The sequence below is a fragment of the Mytilus edulis genome, chromosome 7 (genome assembly GCF_963676685.1).
Source record: "Mytilus edulis chromosome 7, xbMytEdul2.2, whole genome shotgun sequence".
NCBI classification, from domain to species: Eukaryota; Metazoa; Mollusca; class Bivalvia; order Mytilida; family Mytilidae; genus Mytilus; species Mytilus edulis.
The window spans coordinates 18,876,577-18,898,699 of NC_092350.1; the positions used below are offsets into that span (position 1 = coordinate 18,876,577).

General features: G+C 31.7%; 1 protein-coding gene across 2 annotated transcripts; it reads right to left on the reverse strand.

Annotated features, from left to right (window-relative positions):
* Window positions 1-3,852: 3,852 nt before the first annotated feature.
* LOC139480928 (sodium- and chloride-dependent glycine transporter 1-like) lies at window positions 3,853-18,944 on the reverse strand. 2 transcript variants are annotated; one of them, XM_071263897.1, is made up of 14 exons: window positions 18,810-18,944; window positions 17,437-17,672; window positions 14,696-14,827; window positions 13,602-13,941; window positions 12,093-12,225; window positions 11,010-11,144; window positions 10,047-10,150; window positions 9,494-9,618; window positions 8,516-8,628; window positions 7,828-7,956; window positions 6,751-6,850; window positions 5,955-6,055; window positions 4,848-5,018; window positions 3,976-4,208 (listed from the first exon to the last, which is right to left on the reverse strand). In XM_071263897.1, exons 2-14 carry the CDS (start codon window positions 17,639-17,641, stop codon window positions 4,071-4,073), a joined length of 1,926 nt encoding a protein of 641 aa, XP_071119998.1. In that variant the 5' UTR covers window positions 17,642-17,672; window positions 18,810-18,944; the 3' UTR covers window positions 3,976-4,070. The 2 variants fall into 2 exon arrangements, with proteins under 2 accessions (XP_071119997.1, XP_071119998.1); XM_071263896.1 differs by lacking the exon at window positions 18,810-18,944 and having other exon boundaries at window positions 3,853-4,208; window positions 17,437-17,760.
* Between the last annotated feature and the right edge of the window lie 3,179 nt (window positions 18,945-22,123).

Here is a 22,123-nt window from a genome sequence, read left to right on the forward strand (position 1 = left end):
CGTTTGCTTACGTAAGTGACAAGTGTATCAAAGCAGTTGGATTGCCAAACCGTATTCGATTTCAATAAACACTGAAAACCAAAAAGTCATACATGTGTTCTAAATACGATTAACATAATCTCAAATAGACATCCACTTTAATATAGCTGTCACAATCTGTTGGACAAGATGGAATATATAGATGTGTAAGATGGTTGTAGTGGACTGTAAATCCAAGTTACTGGTTGTAAATTTAGATATAAGAGTATCTGCTTTTAGATCAACATCATCAATTTATTTCTATTTATATGTTAGCTCATAATCCTCAGTTTATTTTTTTTTTAATTCTTATATAACATGAGTACATATACAAACCTGACGTAAAGTGTCTTTTACAATTTCGAATACACCTTCGAATTCTACCTGTAAGACAATTTATTGTTTTGAATAATTGCAGAATTATTTTTTGGTCTCAGGTCTTCAATTCTTATCTCTTTAAGTAAAATGACAAAAGTTGTGTGGCTCTTTTATTTCCAATATAGACGGTAAAAACAACAACAAACATGTAATATAAAAACGGCAATTACTATACTGTATCAATGAATGGTTGTAGCAACAGATAACAAGCTCAAAGTCTGTGACACGCTGAGTAAGCCGTCTAATATTTTTTTAGAAAAGGATTATGTATTGCATAAAGACATAGATATAGGAAACTCGTCCATACTGTGCTATCACATTTCATTATTTCAATGGCTAGTGAATCGCAAAATATGGTTCAAAACCATAATTTGGCATATATATTTTTTCAATTTTACATGATATTGAATAGAAAACGAAAAGTAGTTGATATGAATACATATCTTTGATAAAATACCGTCAAAATCTTAACAGATTCTTAACAAAACAATGCATCTAATACTTGACGGGGGATTGTAACGGAAGCACAGATCAAAACACAAAATAAACCTACTATCATGGCGGGGCACATCAAACGGTTTATACTATTTTATGTGTATTTTGATGAATACTTATCTATACAATAAATAATATTATAGATCCATTAATTTGCTTAACTTTACATTAACAAAAGTGATATTCACATTTTTTTTAAAATTAAAATGAATCACTTTAAAACAATAACCCAGCTATTGTTAACTTCAATCATAAGAAAATAATTACTTACATTTTCGGTGAGCGCTTGAAATTGAAATGACACAAAGGAAAACGATAAGACAAACTTTGAAAAACATTGCAGTGAAGGTTTATGCGACTCTACTGAATCAGTTTGTTCCAATACATTTTGTTATGTAACTTTAATAATTCATTTATGATTTCGATACTTCAGTAATTCCTTATCTTTATTTTTTAAAACACTGTCGATAATTAGTTATCTTCTTAGTTAAAAAGTTGAACAGCTTCAAGATTTGATGTAGGATCCACTGAAAAAGCATGTGCGTTATTTTTTATGTTCACTTGTAAGTTAAGTCGTACTAAACATTTAAATATTAGTTTTGTTAATGTTAGTATTCGCAAATACGTTTTCCATTGTCATTAACACAGAATAAACAAAGTACTTTATCAATAATATACGATTGATGATAAAAGTAACACGTTGTTCTAGTTACAGTATATGGGCTTTCGCACTAAATTATTTTTATTCAGGTTGACGAATGGAGAACTTTTGTATTATATCAAAATAGAAACATTTAACTTACAAATAACCACTTTTACACTAAAGATTGAACTTTGATGCAATATATAACTTAACCAATAAAGCCCTTTATCCCAATTTTCCGTGCGCAAATGCTTATACGGTTAATGATAAGAATGTGTGAACCTGTTTTATTCATATTGCGTTGAACTATGTGTATTTTAAATCTTTAAAGGCATTACATTTTGTTATTCAATTATTTCAATCATATTTAACTTTAATCGCTGTAAAATATATGTCAATCGAAATGAATATGTATCCGCTATTAATCGATATTTTACGAAATTTTCCTTTGATCTTACTGACTGATAATTTTCTTTCTTAGCGGAGTCGAGTGATATGGAAATTTTCGCTAGAAACTAAGGGGTACGTGGCGTGGCTAATGAAATTGACACGAAATTGAAAACGTCGTCATAGGTAAAATAGCGATAAATAGGCTATCATTGTTCATCTTAATACGATTACTTTTCTCACTCTCGCCGTCCCGGCTCAAGCGAGAAAAACAATCTCGTTGAGATAATCAACGATAAACTAAAATAATCAGAACTTCTGAATACCGGATAGTTGATAAATATGCATCATAATTTGACCCGTTGATGTTCGTCTCTAGGTTCACAATCAATTATTGGTAGCAATAAAAAAAAATATAGCCAAATAAGATAATCTATTGATTACCGGTAACATAAAAATTCAGGGTTTTTTTTACAAATGTTTGATATACAAATTGCTATAACTATTTAAATTTGTCTAAACACTTTCGTTTTCAACTCAAGAAATAGATGGCCTTATTCCTGTTTAGCCCAATCATTCGGAATATTTGTTTTTTTTTAATGCTCTTTAACTTCAAATTTGATTTATTTAGTCTTTCATCTAGTTTTTAATTCGTGCATCACTGGTGCACCTTACGAAGACGATACGCGTGGAGTAACACGTTGTAATTTTATTCATTCTAATCGTATTGACCACTACTTGACAGATGCCATTGCTAGTGGACGTTTCGTCTCCGCGTTTATCACCATCCAAGAAGTCAGCACTTTTTTTTTGTCATACACATCATTGATATGTTAATTTACCGTATTTTTTCTCTTTAAAAGAGGGACGAAAGATACCAGAAGGGCCAGTCAAACTCATAAATCGAAATTAAACTGATAACGCCATGGCTAAAAATGAAAAAGACAAACAGACAAACAATAGCACACATGACACAACATAGAAAACTAAAGAATAAGCAACACGAACCCAACCAAAAACTAGGGGTGATCTCAGGTGCTCCGACAGGGTAAAATGTTGCATTAATCAAGACACGGCCGTATTCCATACAATTTATCAGATTTTTTTTCAAGGCTCTCAAAATTAGTTTTAGAATTGATTTAGCTTCTGGGTTGATTCGAACGTCAATGATGAATCTAGTGAAGACAAAACGTGCATCTCACGTTACAATTTATAAGCTTGGCATCTTTGATAAGTTTTTATTAAATCCATGTCACATAATCAAAATGTCGATAACGAGTGCATCTACGTGTGTATGTAACCATCGTTTTTTTTATATTTAGACAACTCAAAAAAAATTGAAACCTTTATTTCAGCGATTCGTTGTACCTAATATATGCAAGGGAATTAGAAATAAGGGATACTACTAAAACTAAACTATCTGCGTCAAACTTGTGTCTTTTTCTTTAAAATAACACTTCTCTTAGACACGAGACGATATTACTTTTTCTATTGTTAACCTTCAATATCTGCATATTTATCCACCCTCTGTCGAATGGCGTTTCCATATCTAAATTTATACTATGAATAGAAGCGTGTCCACATTGTAAGAAGTTTTTCAAGAGGGATATTCTCATTACGATTATCTTGCTAAGCAGGTTTCTGAAGAAGAAAAACTCAAGACGACAAGTTTTAGAATACCCACAATGAAGAGCATATCAGAAAGATCGTTCAACCTTGAAATGTATTGAATTGTCTGACATTTCATATATGAGTGTAGATTCACAGCGATGTGATGTGAATAGTTTATCTCGTTAATTCTTCGAATGAGAAAACAACAGGATAGTTCATAATTGATCCTTAGTTTAGTTATGGTATTTGTGTGTGTTGTTATATTGAATTCATATACACATATGTACATATTATCAAAAAACAAAAGAAAAACACTGATGTAATAACAGATTATGTATTTAAACTTTTGCATATAGTTCTTGTTAAACAACAATATAACTAATGATTGTTGTAATTAAAACAAAACACGTTTTTGCCAAATGTCTACTTTCTTACGCAGCAAAACTTTCAATGATCGACATTTTCCTTATAAACTTCTATCTTACTCATTGGTAGATAAAATTTAATTGATTTGAACATGCTTGATATATATATGACATCATCGACCCAAAAGTGTCAAACTAATTCTTTCTGAGAATGTCTGTGTATCTATTACATCCATTTCCATGTATCTTTTTCTTTCATTTTTATCTCCTGGTTGCCATAACATAGTTGGTCGTAAAGAGTTTCTAAATTTCTGAAAAAAATTTGGATTTACATGTGAAATTTTAACATGAATTATAATAATGCAAAACATTCAATGATTGGGACACAAGTAGCTCTTCTTTTTTAAGTAGGCAAATTATGCAAATGTCTGTCATACTTCAAATTATTAGCTTGGTTCCTTTAATGAAGTTGCTGTTACTGGCGGATGCCACGCTGATAAACGTTTTGTCTCCGAGTGCATTAGCCCAATAGTCAGTACATTTGTGTTGATATAAAATATACTTGATTGTCATTCATGTAAGTTTACTGTTTATAAAATGTAGAACTTATCGTAAAATTAATGTTTTTCTATCACCAGGACAAGATGGTTTTAGCTGTATTTAGAACAACTTTTTCAACATTTTCGATTTTCAATGTTTTTCAATTTCGTATTTGATTCTAGCGACAATGATGAGTGTTACGTTGTCGAAACACGCGTCTGGTGGATTCAAAATATAAGCCTGGTATGTTTAGAAGTTTATACATTAATATTTTCTATTCATTAACAAGGCAGGTTTGGAGAACTGAAAATTGATTGATGATGGATTGGGCCGAGAGAAAACTATTATGTTACAGTAAAACAAGTGAATGTTCAAAAGATAACTACATGATATCAATAAACTATACAAACATCTATTACAGTATTTCCTTCAGACTGAAAAACGGTTATAACGGCACATATTATCACAGGAAGTAGTGGGACTAAGGCGTAGGTAAACCCAAATACATTCGCTAACAGTGGGTAACTGTACTCTCCATATGTTGGTGATTCATATCGAACCACGATCATAACCAGTAAGATCTGAAAATATAGCAATAATAACTTCTTTACTGCATTATGTTTGAAATTTAGTACTATCGATGCCATGATAATCATTAGTAGAAATTTCAAAAATTCCACATAACCTCGAATAAAGTTCCAAGTTGTTAAGTTAAAGTCATCCTTTACGGCCATTATAGGTTGGTTGAGTAATGTTCAATGATGACGACAGATATGTTCCAATTGTTGTAACCATATCCCATCTCTTTTCCTTAATGAGATTTAACCAATAAGACTTAATATCATTTTGTACAATCCGACGGACGCCATATGTAGATCAGGTTATGCTTATCATTCCATAGCACCTAATATCACCCCTGGTTTTGTTTAAAAGAGGTTCGGGTTGTTTTTGCTGTAGTTTTATGTGTTGTTCTTTGGGTTTTTTTTCTTCATTTCTGTCTGTATCGTGTATACTCGTATCAGTCTGTTTTATCATTTGTCATGAAAAACTTGATATTAAAATTTCACATCCAGTCAAGTTTTGGGGTATAATAAATATATTGACCGATGTTTTAGGAATTTGCTGATATCTCAGGGTTAGAAAGGAGTCAAATTACCAATCTGCTCATATTTGTATAGGAGTAGCACGACTTCAGGCGCACCGGAGATCATCCCCAGTTTTCGATGTGGTTCATGTTGATCAGTCTATAGTTTAAAATGTTGTTGTTGTACTCATACTATTGTTTCTCTTTTCTGTTTGGTTTTGACATGGTTTGTCAGTTTGTTTTCGACTGATGAGCGTTTACATAGTTTGCTTCTTTTTTAAATCCCTCAGCTCACGTGTTCTAATATAAATGGCGAAATACTAGTTGCACAGGAGAATTCAACTTGATGCTTTTAGCTTTCTGTATTACTTCTTTTATGTGTTTCAAACTTTTGATTGATATATTTCGTAATATCAGTATGTGAATGACTTACAAAAAGTAATACTGGCGTGACAAAGCACCATAATATCCTTATTACTATTGGGATAGGCCGACCAATCATCAGTTCTATATCTCTAGAAAAATTGTCGGCTCCTGCAAGTAAATTTTTATTACATTATTTATTATAGTGATCACAATTATACTGAGGTATAAAAGTAGTAATGAAACCTTATGTTTATGACTATTGGAAATCTCTCTTAAAGTTGTTCGACTATTTCTTCTCAATATCTAACTATACCGAAAATTATCGGGCTACCTTTACGTTCTCACTCTCAATAATAATAAGCAAAACCAAATGAGTGGAGAAATATAATTGATTCATACAGAGGTAGAATCTTTTGTTTTCACTTTTTTCTGGGTAACTACAAAATGTATTCTATATCGGTAAAAACTGATTTTGTACAATTCAGAGAAATATCGTATATCACTCGATGCACAGGTGAAATACATATGTTCTTTCTACATAAAAAAAAAAGTATTAACCTTGCAAGATATATACAATGTCGTCCAATTATTTTGCTTATTCACTTCTATTCGAGACTTTTACTAATTCGCTTATATACTGAACTTAGATATACAAAAACAAAAGGTAGGAATGTCAAGTTTGACAATCTCATATATGCTATCGGTATACAAATATTCTTTTTTCTGAGAAGTCTCCTGTAGACTAAAATACGGATTTGAATGATTATTTGAATGGCAAAAGCGACAAGGCACACTTGAAGGTTTACTCTTTTGTGACAGTTGTTTTATACTCATGTCCTTGTGTCATTTGTTAATTTTCTTACCATATATCCAACCAAATACCAAACATTCAATAATTCCAAAAATTGGAATACAAAAGGCAGCTATATACCAGTCCATTAGTTGAAAAACATATATTCCACCCTATATAAAAAAAAAAGGAAATTAAAAAAAGTGGAAGTCAAAACCGACAAAATTAAATGCTAACATTCAACAGAACAAGTGAAAAACAACTGCAATATTGCTAACTAAGTACAGGCATTATCCGACGAAAATCATGGATTAAAACTGCTTTAAAGCCTGCTAATCCTCAAACTTATATTACAGTTGTTTATTGTTTCGTAATATTGACAATATTTGATGAGCAACCGTGACAGACATAATAAATTAATGTAACAATAGTTGCGATCATCCAGCAAACAGCAGAAGTGTGCATATAATAAGTACAAAGTTAGTCACCATTTAAGACGATTTAATACATTTTTCTATCTCTTGATGTCCAATGTTGTTGATGGGTTGTTTCTTCGTCGCCATCATACTCCGACAGTTTTATTCATACAATTTAATACTGAAGTGATTTCCAGTTGCTTACGAACCTTACCAACCAAACGCAATGTTCAAATATTAAGGCGTAACTTTAACCGAAAGTTATGAACCATTAATGTATTTCATATTTCAAAAAAAAAAATTACAATCTAAACTATAAAAACATAATTATTGTAATATTATTTAACGATATTTTGGCATAATATTTGGAGCCGATTGGTTCACATTGTAAAATCTTTTGAATATTGTCATTGTAGAATCAAAAGTAATTTAAACCTTCAAAAATATATTTACTTTTTTTTTAATTTTACATTTACTAGTGGTACTTGTTAATTCTGTCTATACCTGCAATTGTGCATTTGAGTGTGTAGGTTTTTAGTGTGTGTTTTTTTTTATCAAATTACTAATTTATATCATATTAGCGGAATATATGTGGTTCAGTTGAATATCGGGAAAGCCAGTTCTGATCTTTCGCGATTTGAAAACGTTCAAAACCGTGTAATATATGATAAAAGTCTATTTTGATTAAATAATTTAAACATTTTTACTATTGTTATTACCCACCAAACAATTACCTGAAAACAAAAGGGCAGTCCCAACAAAAAGAAAGACGCCATTAAAACGGCAGTAAACATCATTCTTCTTTTCCTTATATATCGGAAGCTGTCACAGAAAACGGCAATAATAGGCTCAATACCTGCAAACTAAATATCATTTATTAAGATAAAAGTTCAACACTTTCAATAGCAAAATATTTCGGTTGCATTATGATGCCGAATTCATTTCAAGATATAAAAAGGCAATAAATATAGTGAAAATAGAGTCAAAACAGATGGGTCGACGGGGCAAGTATCTTCAGTTTTAAGTGAATACCTCATCGTGTTGGACCATAGTTGAATCTAACATCAATTGGCAAGACCAAGTACATAATAATATATGTAAGAGTGTTTGTGAACAGGTCACATCTATGACAGTTTAAACACGTCTTTAGTAAGTTAAGACGTTCAGACAAACATTGGAACTATCAGCCACTTCGGGATAATAAGTGTACAAATTTCGATCGGATAGTTTGAATTGTTCTTTCTCGCAGTTCTGTTAAAGGATGTTTTAGTGAGAGTTTTAGCGCTTAAGATTTGAAAATGCCTGTACCAAGTCAGGAATATGACAGTTGTTGTCTATTCATTTGAAATTCTTTAAAATATACTCTACATCGAAATCAATGATTTTTTGTATGTAACGTCAAAAGATCTGGAAATTACTAACTTGCGAATCCAACCCAATGGTTAATATCATGATAAAGAATATAACAGCCCAAAGATTGGGTAGTGGCAGTTTGGCTACAACTTCTGGGTATGCTATATAAATCAAACCAGGCCCTGAAAAAAAATCATAATGTCATAACCTAAACAGATTAATCTTCTTGCGTCACTACTTTTCTTTCAAATGATAAGATAACGTCGGTTTTAGTAGCAGGTTTAGAATTCTGGCGTAGTTAATAAATTTCCTATGTTTAGGAAATAATTCAAATTTGTTTTCTGCATTTGCATATGATTTAATGTTATTCTTAACAGAAAATGCACAATAAAATAGATTAACAAGTGTTGTTTATTGTGTGCTGAACCAGAAGTACTTAGAATAATAAAAAAAATAATGTTTTCTGTTGAACTATATTGATGGATAGTAGTTTTAAAGGAAAATTGTGCTTCTAAGATATATAAGGTTTTGTCTGTCAAGCTGAATGAGTTTAGTTTTCGGTATTGACATCCCACTTTATGTTACGTTTTAACATCAGATGCAGGTCCAATACAGTTTATGTGAAGCTGATACATTATCATATCTTCTGGTTATCACAAAATAAATTATACTATCAATAATAAAAATGTAAAATCAATTTCATGGTACTGTGGCAATTGGCGTTTGGTTTTAATTGCTGGTATGATATAGCCTGTAACTTCATATTGGAAGGCATAGAAACTAAGAAATATGTTGACTTTTTAAGCATTTTTATTTTATATTATAGTATGTGTTTGTATAAACATCGGTATGTTTAGCATTTGTGGGTGCTTATGCATAGTGTTTAATTTGTTTAAAACAAAACGTCTGTATGAGTTCACTAATAAAGTTCTTTTTCATGTTTGCATCTTAAACTGAATTTCCAAATGAACAATCAATAAATTCCTAATAAAGCAAATACTGCGGTTTTCACTTTACATATTTCTCTTCATTAGACATTAGATTTACCTGATTTAACAACATCTTCTATCTCAACACCGTTGGAATGTGCCATAAACCCAAGAACAGAAAAAACAACAAATCCACCAAAAACACTAAAACCTTCTCCCATTGTGATCAGCATCGCAGAATCTCTGTTTACATATGAATCAAGAAATTTATTAAGTTGAAATGGTTTTGAAAATAATTTGCGCTACAAAAATTCATATCAAAGACATGGTGTTAATGTTATAGTGTGTGTTACGAAGTTCAGGTGTGATAATGGGCCCTGTAAATAGCAAATCCCAAAATATATCGTTTGGTGGTGCGCCTGACAGATGTTATAGTTTCAATATGATTTCGCTTTCTTATGGAACCACCTTATATAACTTATAAAGCAGAAATAAGAATGAGTTGCCCTATTTCATAAAAGTAAAACAATTTATTGACATATCTTTCTATAACTTTATTTTAAACTTTAACAATCCAATAGTTTAAATTCGAAGATCGAAAGACCTTCAGTTGATCTCTGAATAAAACATCCTTTTTTTTTAAATTTTTACATAGTATTGTAAATAATTACCTTAAACAATTATTGTTGAATTTATTATAACTCGCCATAGTGATAAGAGGTCCCCAACAAACACATGTTGAATAAAATACTTGAATTGCTGCCTCAATCCACACCTTTAAAACATATTAAATTAAAATGTTAAATAGATTGATATGTAAGTAATCTTTGTTTACGAGAATTCTATAGTTTTGTCCACTAATAAGTTATTCCAGTGGGCATTATTGAAGGCAATTATAAAAATATTGTTTAAAATGATTACTTTGCATGCCTTGGTTCATTAAAATACTATTGTCAAAACAATTTGGTTTACAAATGTGAAACAAAAATACAAGGTTGGACACTATCCATTATTTTAATCAAAGTTGTTATTCTTGGAATCTTTACAATGTGAAATAAATTAAAATAAACCGTTGCCATATGCATGAAGAAGATATCCCCTACACTGTAAGAGTGTTTTGGTCGTATATCTTTTTGCCCAGTACTTTCTTGTGCTCGCTCGTGTTTCCTACATACCGGTTATCTTTATTCCGTTAACTTGCCTTCTTGTAATTGATTTGTTTTGTTTGTGTGTTGTCGTTGAACTTGTGTTTTGATCTCCCTTTGAATATAATTAAATCTTTATCTTCAATGTGCTTAAAACTTGAAACGAAGATTGTTCATGATATGATAGAACATTTTGCTATCATGGTATACAAATATGGACAAATATAAAGGTTTTGTTTTATGCGATTGTAATTCAAGTGAGAGGTTTAGATAGCTTTAAAACCAGGTGTAATCAACCATTTCCTACCTAAGAAAGTTTTAATAGTAATTCAGTAATATGATAGTTGTTATCTATTTCTTTGATGTGCTTGAGTTTTGATTTTTCAATTTGTATTTGGACTTTCCGTTTAGAATTTTCCTCAGAGCTCGGTATTTTTGTTAATTTACAATTTAGGAAAGGCTATATTTATGTTTGTTTTATTGCATTACCTTTGGATCTCCTATTCTAGTAAAATTGGGATATATGTAATATCGAATTCCATTCATCGCTCCTGGTAATGTTAACCCTCTGACTAACAAAATGATCATTAAAATATATGGCAAAGTAGCTGTCACATAGACTACCTGGAAAAAAATAAGGTATGCATTCACATATCATTATTTCTAACACATGTACTAACGTTCGTTATATAATTTACACTGGCCGAGATTGATATAGCATCTGTCTTTTTTGCAGAGTAGTGGGACTTGGACTCACGGCCCCAGTATTTCCTGATAATACCGCCAAGCGTCAGTGTAATCTTTAACAAATATTTACACTAAAACTTCTTGTTAAACTGCATGATATTGGATTGCATTGCTTACAAGACGTTTTTTTTTTTTTTTTAATTAAAACATATAAAAAAAAACGTATGAGAACATCAAAGATAAAAGATATAGTGCTTAGGCAAATATATATATAATCAACATGACAATATAGTCAAACAAACAGTTTATCTCAATTATTTCATTGACAACTGACGAGCATACGTCTTTTGAATATGGCATTGTCAATATTGCAAATGATTAATACCAGATTTAAGTCGTTAACAGTTCAGTTGAATACACAGTTGTCTCCAAAACTGACATTATAAACATGATGGGTATTTAAAGTTTTGAATATATTTTGACCTCGAGTATCACTGTTTAGACATTAATTGTCCACAATAAACATATGCACATCTGGTGCAGAAAAACGTGGTACCGTTAATTCTATTTCTACTACTAGGTCAATACCTCTACGGGTGTCCCCAAGGATATCACTAGCTTGACTTTATGTACTTTGTGGTCTATAAGCTCTTTGTTTTGTTGTTATGTTGGGTTTTTTTTTGTTTCAAACAGCTTGGCCTCGAGCATCACTAAAGAGACATATGTTATTGAAATTCACATCTGGTGCAGAACAATTGGTATCGTTAATGTTATGTAGGCTTTAATGAGTAGTAATTGTTATTTGACAAATCAATTTAGACCCAAGCAATGCAACCTTATGCAGTTAAAACAAAACAAAGTTAGGGAAGCAGAAAGAATACTTACTTTCCCAACGGATTTTATCCCTTTCATTAGACATAGAAAGAGAACTACCCAGGATACAAGCAGACAAATAAGTATGTTTAGATTTAAACTTCCCATCTCTTCTATTCCTTTCGACATGTCTAAAACTTTATATCTGAAATATAAAGCAAAAATAAAATCCGAAATCGAAAGACAGAGAACAGTAAACAACATATAATCTGAATATTGTCCAATGTCATCTGGTTTACCTATTTGTAGTACAAACCAAAGTGTACAATGCCTAAGGATTGAGACAGATGACCCAACAGATTTTCCCGTGATTAATAAAAGAAAACCTTCGATCTTGCAAAAACCCGATCAAAGCCATTTGTGTAGTATGGCGACTTTTACGTTAAAGGGGCTAAGAGAGTCCTGAAAAAGGCGTACATTGTTATATGCGAAAAAGAACAAATGCGTTGTCGCGTTTTGACATACATACATACATATACATAAGAAGATGATGTATGAGTGTCAATGAGACAACTCTCCATCCAAGTCACAATGTATAAAAAAATTAAGAATTAAAGGTCAAATATTTATCAAATGTACCAGGATTATAATTAATACGTCAGACGCGCGTTTCGTCTACATAAGACTCATCAGTGACGCTCATATCAAAATAGATATCAAGTCAAACAAGAACAAAATTTAAGAGTATTGATGATCCTAAATTTCAAAAAGTTGTGCCAAATACAGCTTAGGTAATCTATGCCTGGGATGAAAAAAATCCTTTTTTTTTCGAAAAATTCCAAGTTTGGTAAACAGGAAATTTATGAAAATGACTACATAATTGATATTCACGTCAACACCGAAGTGTTGACTACTGAGCTGGTGATACCATCGGGGACAAAACATCCACCGCCAGTGGCATCGACCCAGTTTTGTAAATAGTTATCAAAGGAACCAGGATTATAATTAAGTCCGTCAGATGCGCTTTTCGTCTACATAAGACCTATCAGTGACGCTCATATCAAAATAGTTATAAAGCCAAACAAGTACAAAGTTGAAGAGCATTGAGGATCCTAAATTTCAAAATGTTGTGCCAAATACGGCTAAGGTAATCTATGCCTGGGATAAAAACAAATCCTTAATATTTTTTTTTGAAAAATTCAAAGTTTTGTAAAAAGGAAATTTATGAAAATGACCACATAATTGATATTCATGTCAACACCGAAGAGTTGACTACTGGACTACTGAAACGTCCTGCGGCAGTGGCATCGACTAAGTGATGTTAATAGTTATCAAAGGAACCAGAATTATAATTTAGTACGTTAGACGCGCGTTTCCTCTACAAAAGACTCATCAGTGACCCTCAAAGTACGGTCTTCAGCATAATAGCTTAGCTCACAAACACATTTTATATATTAATGATAAACGGGTGTAGACACTGATTTCAACTAAATGAGATGTCCACCATGTTTGATAAGAGATAAGTGTCGTTATAAACGAGCTCAATGCTCTGTGTTTTTATTAATTATTATTCTCACTTACTGCCAAAATTCTTCTTGACTAGATATTCGGTCAATGGAAAAATTTCCGTAAGATGACGAATTAGATATTGTACTATTAACGTCACTGAAGTTTTTCGCAGTCAAAAGACTGGAATGCACTTCGGTATTATTTATATATCCCACAGCACGAGTATAATTATTATTGCGTAATGCAGTAATTGGTCCATTGTAACATTGTTCTGTATTCCAAATATTTCCACATGTTGTCCATGGCAGTGGTGATATAAAAGAGTTATAAAGATAGTATAATGTCCACGTGACCACCATGACGTAATATAAAGCACATACAACGTTTAAAATCACCATGCCCATTCCGACGCCTGCAAATGAACAAATAAATAAAATAGTAGAACAAAGCAGTACTATATATGAACTGTTACTATGTATATTATGTTTATTGTGTTTATTAATTTGTTTAGTGATACTATTGAAATCTGAAATATTTTAAAACTGCAATTATAAATGTTTGATTCCATTGGAATTTGTATTCAATGCCCATTATTTACGAATAATTTTTATCTGATTTGAATCATACGCCGGATAAATTACGACTGTTCGTTACCCTTAAAGCACACAAACGATTTAACTTCATTTTTTGGGTCAAGACTATAAAACAGGAAAACAAATGAATGGTTCGTTATTTTTATTTTTTTTGGTTGCTTATAAATCTGATTTGACATAAAAATATGCGATGGATTCCGGATTAAAAATTATCATTTTCTACCATGCTGATTTTTCAGTGTTAATACTAAAACTTGTTGCTTGGTTATCTAGCGGTGAAAAAGCAAATACTTGCATAATAACAATGCACCTGTCCTTAGTCAGGAACCTGATGTTCAGTAGTTGTCGATGTGGCTCATAAGTGTTTCTCGTTTCTCGTTTTTTTTAATAATTTAGATTAGACCGTTTATAGTTGTTTCCCCCATTTGAATGGTTATACACTAGTCAGTTTAAAAGCCCTTACAGCTTGCTTTTCGGGGTGGACCAAGGCTCCGTGTTGAAGACCCAATCTTCTTGTATCTATAGTCTTACTAAACAATAACAAAAAGCTAGCCTACACTTGTTAATACTTACCTCTGAATAAAGGACATACCTCCCAACATTGGACTGTGCTCCGTGCTGTGAACTGTCCAAGTGACACCTCCAGGAAAAACAACGGAAACGCTATGAAAATGCAGCAGATAATGAACGGGAATAGAAAGGCACCTGAAACAATAACATTTCCGATATAATTTCATTATGCCTTTAAAACCATAATTGATCACCATTACTATAAGTTTAAATGTATAGTTTTAACTACGGAAAATATGTTCGAATGTCTTCCAGACTTCTGTTTATTATTGTTGCTTTGGAGGTATTTTATAGCCCAAAAGTTATAACCTTGAAATGTATTATAAAGGTGTGTGGTTTGGGGGATGGGTAGTTAAATATTAATATACATGTATAAACATATATAAACAGATAAAAAGCCTTTATAGCTTACTGTTCGGTGTGAGCCAAGGCTCCGTGTTGAAGACCGTACTTTGACCTATAATGGTTTACTTTTACAAATTGTTACATGGATGGAGAATTGTCTCATTGGAAATCAGACTAAATCTTCATATATCTTTATGATGAAAAGCTCAGCAGCTTATTTATGTAACATTTCCAGTTTTAGCGTTTCAGTGACTTGTTTTTTTTTTTTTTTTTGTTTTTTTTTTATTTTCCATCCAGATTACAGCCTTGCAATTTAGTTTAACTTTTGGAAAAGCTAAGTGAGCTAAGTACATATGTTTTGGAGCTTACAACTCAAAAGTGTATAAAATAAAACACACTTTAACCATGAAGGTATGCGTTTGCCTTGAGATCCCTGGAGGACTAATAACGTTATCGTTAGTAAAATTACCTAGTTCGATAACCTCCAGTAACATTCGCTTGATGGTCAATTCAGTCAAAAATATATAAGCCTTTATAGCTTACTGTTCGGTGTGAGCCAAGGCTCCGTGTTGAAGACCGTACTTTGACCTATAATGGTTTACTCTTACAAATTGTTACATGGATGGAGAATTGTCTCATTGGAAATCAGACTAAATCTTCATATATCTTTATGATGAAAAGCTCAGCAGCTTATTTATGTAACATTTCCAGTTTTAGCGTTTCAGTGACTTGTTTTTTTTGTGTTTTTTTTTTTTTTTTATTTTCCTTCCAGATTACAGCCTTGCAATTTAGTTTAACTTTTGGAAAAGCTAAGTGAGCTAAGTACATATGTTTTGGAGCTTCCAACTCAAAAGTGTATAAAATAAAACACACTTTAACCATGAAGGTTCGCGTTTGCCTTGAGATCCCTGGAGGACTAATAACGTTATCGTTAGTAAAATTACCTAGTACGATAACCTCCAGTAACATTCGCTTGATGGTCAATTCAGTCAAAAATATATTCAACAATATTAGTTTTTTACCGGTGGTTCATTGTCGCAATTTTCTAAATAGTCTATCAACTCTAATTCGATTAATTTCTATGATATGCGTTAAAACGTAATTTTGCTGAATCACTGTTTGCTGTACGGGTGTATACATAGAAAAACCTCACTTTTTGATCTTCATTTGTAGATTTAAAATGAGTAACGTGTTTTGAAAATACTGCTGTTTTGGGGAATACAGTTGTGTTGCATGATGCCATTAAATATAATAAAAGCATTCAGTCATAAAAAAAATCATTTCGAGAGAAAAAAAGTAATTTCTATTAATTTGACGGTTCGTAATGTTTTCAATGTTAAATGGTTCTGTTACTCAATAAATGGAAAATAAAACCGTAGATATCAAAAGGAAAAGCTTAGTTGTAATTTGCAAAAGAGATGATTAGATAGGATGACCATCGTTATATCCTTCATGAGAATCAGTATAGACACATACAACTGCAGAAAACGGTTAATTGGTTGAAGACCATATGATGAACTGTCTCAAATCTAGAAAGAACTAGTATTTGTTTATTCGCATATGTTACATTTTCCTTTCATCCTACTCCAAACAATATGACAGAGCGACTTAGCTGATACATAGTATTGAAGGTCGTACGTTGACCTATAACTGTTTACTCTTTATCCATGTGACTTTGATGGAGAGTTTTCTGTCTCATTGGCAGTCATACCACATCTTCTTATTTATATTCATATATTGAAATGAACGAATGTACGAGAAAGTGGTAACTCTGTATTACATCTATCGGTATAAGAGAAGTGACGCTCTGCATGTTTTACTTGCAAGTATAACTGCGTTCTTTCATTCCATATTTAATTTACGAAGAAAATTTGTCTTGGAACTAGCATCTCGATACAAAATTGACATAGTGTATACTTATTTACATACAAGACATGAAAAAATGTAAAACAATTCAAACAAGAAAACTAATTAAATTCATATTATAAATTCTAACTTATGTCCTCTCTCGTGGAATTTTTGCAGCGAAGCCAACACAAATAAAAAAGAAAAAAAATCCAAGAAATAGCCCTAAGTTTTATATATAACGAACATAGAACATGATGAGCTTTTAAATTTATAAGGTTTAGACGTCCAATCTTTAAAAAGAATGAGGACTAAGGATATGGCAAATAAACCATATGAAATCTTGCATGAATAGAGTTCATCGTACTGTGATGAATACGTACTGGCCGTAAAAAAAAAACCTTCCGATTTGATTTGATTGATTGATTTCTGCTTCAACCCGCATCAGCGCGATGAAAAATGATTGTATTTTCAAATCAAGTTGTGTGTTTAAACAAATTGTTATATCTTAATGTTAATGTCAATATATGATAAGTTTCGGGTAAATCACTCACCGCCACCGTTTCTCATACATAGGTAAGGAAATCTCCAAAAGTTTCCTAATCCAACAATATAGCCGAGCATTGATAAAATAAATTCTATTTTTTTGTCCCATTGTTCACGATCTTCTTCTGAACTTTCTTCTGATATCGAATCCGTTTCTATATGAACTTTGTCCTCATCTTCCAAGTCAAAATCATGTTTTTCTTTTACCTCCATGATTAATTCACTCTCTGTTGTGTATATGTTACTACATAGATATATCGAATTAAGCTTCTGTATCAGTATTTATGTGACCACAATCACGTGATATAAACACCCGTGCCCCGAAGACTATCAATTAAACATGACTTAGATTAAGCACAATGCTATGGTGTGCTCCAAATGACAATTTACAAAAATAATGGTAATGAAACTACCAATGCTGAGAATAAATGGTTATGATTGAAATTGTTCTCAGTTTAATCTTATTTGTTGGGGGTTGGGTGCACTTAAACGTATATATGTGGCACGGGTGAGCAGCTGATACATCCAGGACCATATCCTTAACATATATATTAAATAATTTATATACCCTGTCATATATTTGATTTAGATTATGGTAGATTTTCTTGTTTCCACTATAGATTGTGGCATATGCACTTGTCTGCATTGTAGAATATGCGACATCCGTATTTACTTTATGATAGATTTACTTGTATGTATTGTAGAATATTGCAGATTTACTTGTCTACACTGTAGGTTATTGTAGGTTTACTTGTCTGCACTGTATATTATAGTAGATTTACTTGTATGCATTTTAGAATATGGCATATTTATTTGTCTATATTGTAGAATATGGTAGATTTGCTTGTCTGCTTTGTAGAGTATGGTAGATTTACTTGTCTGCTTTGTAGATTATGGTAGATTTACTTGTCTGCTTTGTAGATTATGATAGATTTACTTGTCTGCTTTGTAGATTATGGTAGATTTGCTTGTCTGCTTTGTAGATTATGGTAGATTTGCTTGTCTGCTTTGAAGAGTATGGTAGATTTGCTTGTCTGCTTTGTAGAGTATGGTAGATTTACTTGTCTGCTTTGTAGATTATGGTAGATTTGCTTGTCTGTTTTGTAGAGTATGGTAGTTTTACTTGTCTGCTTTGTAGATTATGGTAGATTTACTTGTCTGCTTTGTAGATTATGGTAGATTTACTTGTCTGCTTTGTAGAATATGGTAGATTTGCTTGTCTGCTTTGTAGATTATGGTAGATTTGCTTGTCTGCTTTGTAGATTATGGTAGATTTACTTGTCTGGTTTGTAGATTATGGTAGATTTGCTTGTCTGCTTTGTAGATATAGTAGATTTGCATATATGTATTGTGTAGCATTGCAAATTTACTTGTCTAGTACATTGTAGATTATGGTAGATTTACTTATCTTCACTGTAGATTGTGATATATGTATCTGTCTGCATTGTACACTGGAGTAAAGCTGATGACCGTAACTGCATTCACGGTCATCCCAAGATGTCGGAAGAAAAATTAGGTCAGTTTCTGTATTGTCTGTTAAAGTGTTTCCATATCATTTTCTTTACAAATCATACATTGAAACGATGTAAATTTATAAAAGAATCACTCGGAAATCACTAATTACTTCCGAGAAATGTGCATGAAACGGGAAATTCGATTTGAAAAAATCGCTCAGATGACCGTAAATCACAATCGAGATGACCGTAACAGAATCAGCGATTCATAACAAGGGTGACCGTAATTGCTTTTAAGATGACCGTAATTTGTAAATGATGACCGTAACTTTTAAAGGATGACCCTCAATTCTAAGAAATATCCGTGTTTATATAACTACCTTTTTGTATCAAATGATTAATCGTGTTGGTATAAATATATTAATATGAGAGTATTATCCTATATGTAGAATTCGAAGAAAATAAGACGTGCTTCAAATGCAAAGATTACCATATGTATCTTTTTTACAGTAGAGGGTTTAATTCTTTTTTAAATGAATTTGCAAAAAGACATGCAAATGAACAGGTAGGGAAAACATGCTGCAAAAGCGCGATAAAATGACACTTTACAAGTATAATGAAAAAATGCGGTGCACAGCCTCCATGCAACTGCTCGACAAAAGATTTTTTTTTTTATTTATGGGATTCCTTTTAAAGACATATAATAAATACACATTTTTAAAAATGCCAATGCATGTACATCAATTGATATTATATCGTCTTCCATTTTGTCGTGCAAATAAAATAACAGAAATATTTTGAAAATATCATACGACTAAACTAGTGAAGGTGAGCTTCAGCAAAGTAGATCCTTAAAATAGTCTTGTACGAATAGCGTATCACAAGGGGGAACGTTGTTGGTTATTTGTATATATACAGAAATGTTATTCATATAGTCAGGATTCTACTTCTTCAAAATTATCTCCCTATTACGCCAGTTCATGATCACAATCGTAGAAATGGAAGCCACTGTAGGGATGACTCTCTGCCAATTTTGCTCTTGAAAACTGATAAATTTATCCACATAGCACCATTACGATCGATCGTTATATGTCAGTTATATTTTAAAAGACAAATGTATCTACTAGCTAATGAGCATCAGTTAATGATCTTGTCTGCATTGATTAAACTTAAAAAATATTGTCTGTTTGGATGTCAGGTGGAATTTTCGAAAATTCTTAAGCATTTAAAAAAAATCTTATTAAATATTTCGTGGAAGGGCAGACTAAACATTTTCAGTGGTTGAAGATTATAAACCCTAGTTATCACACACAAGAAAATCATATTTTTTCGAAGATATCCATTTTCATCATCCAAATTAAAGACTGTCGTCAAGTACTTTTAGAAAAAAATAGCAATTCGAACACACCTACTCTGTTTTTGTGATTCATTAGATAGGTATTTCATTTGACCCATATATTTCATCTTTTCGTACTGTCATTTTTTTACGTTATAAAGTCAACTTGTGGCTTTGATATATAAAAATGATAGAATCTGAAGCGAGATGCTATATCAAATACTCTTGCTTTGTACGTTTTAAAGACAAAATATATACATCAAACACGCCCTAACATAAAAAGGTGCACTCGATTTTCTCTTTTCGATACAATCGTTACCTATTTTGGGGAATTTTTTCTTGATTCACATAATGGAAGGGCAGACACGAATATTTCTGAACTAAAAGATTGATATGTTCTCCGTACGTGGTTAAAAAAAAATCGGAGATTATGCATTTTCTACATCCAACTTATAGATACCCATGTCGTCGACTAGATATCTTATTGTTTTGCATTATTATGTAATAAATACATTAAAAAATTATGCAAATGGTGTTTTTAAAGTAAAACTCTTCGTAATTGAGAAGAAAATTGTCGTTTTATTTGTTTCTATTAACTTTTTAAAATTTTGTTACTATATCAAACATTACAGTAAACATTTGTCGCTTTCTCGATAAACAAAGAGCTTCGATTCTTTTGTTCTATTTCAAAAGTGTTTACGCCTGCATATATCAAGACAAATTAAGATTTTAATCTGCCCTCTGGAACCATACACAGACTCGATTACCAAATATTCGTATGTATTATTAATGTTTTTAATGTTCCATTTATTGGCATTATGTTTTTCTGGTCTGTGCGTACGTTCATCTGTTCGTCTGTTTGTTTGTCCGTTTGTCCAGCTTCAAGTTAAATAAAATTGAAACTTAGTACACATTTTCCCTATGGTATGCATGATCTTTTTAATTCTAATTCCAAATTACAGTTTTATCCCATTTTTACAGTCCAATAAACATAGAAAATGATAGTGAAGATGAGGCATCCGTGTACTAGGGACACATTCATGTTTCTTCAAATTTTCGTCGTATCGCTGTCAATTTGTGTTAAAATTTTAACGTCGTTATCAATAAATATTTCATTATTTACGAGAAATATGGAATTTACTATCATTGTCATAAATCCAAAATACGGCCAATTATATTATAGTTTAAAAAAAAATTATGAAACAGAATTATTTATATCCGCTAACCGAGCCCCTATTGATATCGACAAACTCAACAAAAAAGCTTTGAATACAATACGGATATTTCTTAGAATTGATGGTCATCCTATAAAAGTTACGGTCGTCCTATATAAATTACAGTCAGTCTTTACAAATTACGGTCATCCTTTACAAGTTACGGTCATCTTTTTACCAATCACGGTCATGCTTGTTTTATGTTACAGTCATCTTGAAAATATTCTGATTATGATTTACGGTCATCTGAACGATTTTTTCAAATCGAATTTCCCGTTTCATGCACATTTCTCGGAAGTAATTAGTGATTTCCGAGTGATTCTTTTATAAATTTACATCGTTTCAATGTATGATTTGTAAAGAAAATGATATAGAAACACTTTAACAGACAATACAGAAACTGACCTAATTTTTCATCCGACATCTTGGGATGACCGTGAATGCAGTTACGGTCATCAGCTTTACCCCAGTGATTGTAGACAACAGCATATTTCTGTCCTTATCTGCATTGTAGATTTATGGCATATTTACTTATCTACTACATTGTTGATTATTGCAGATGTTCGTGTTCACATAGTAAATATTTACAGTCTACACTGAAGATTCGAACTTATCTACACTATAGGTTCTTGTTGATTGACTTGTCTATCCTATAGACTCGGAAAGATTTACTTGTATTAACTGTTGCTTC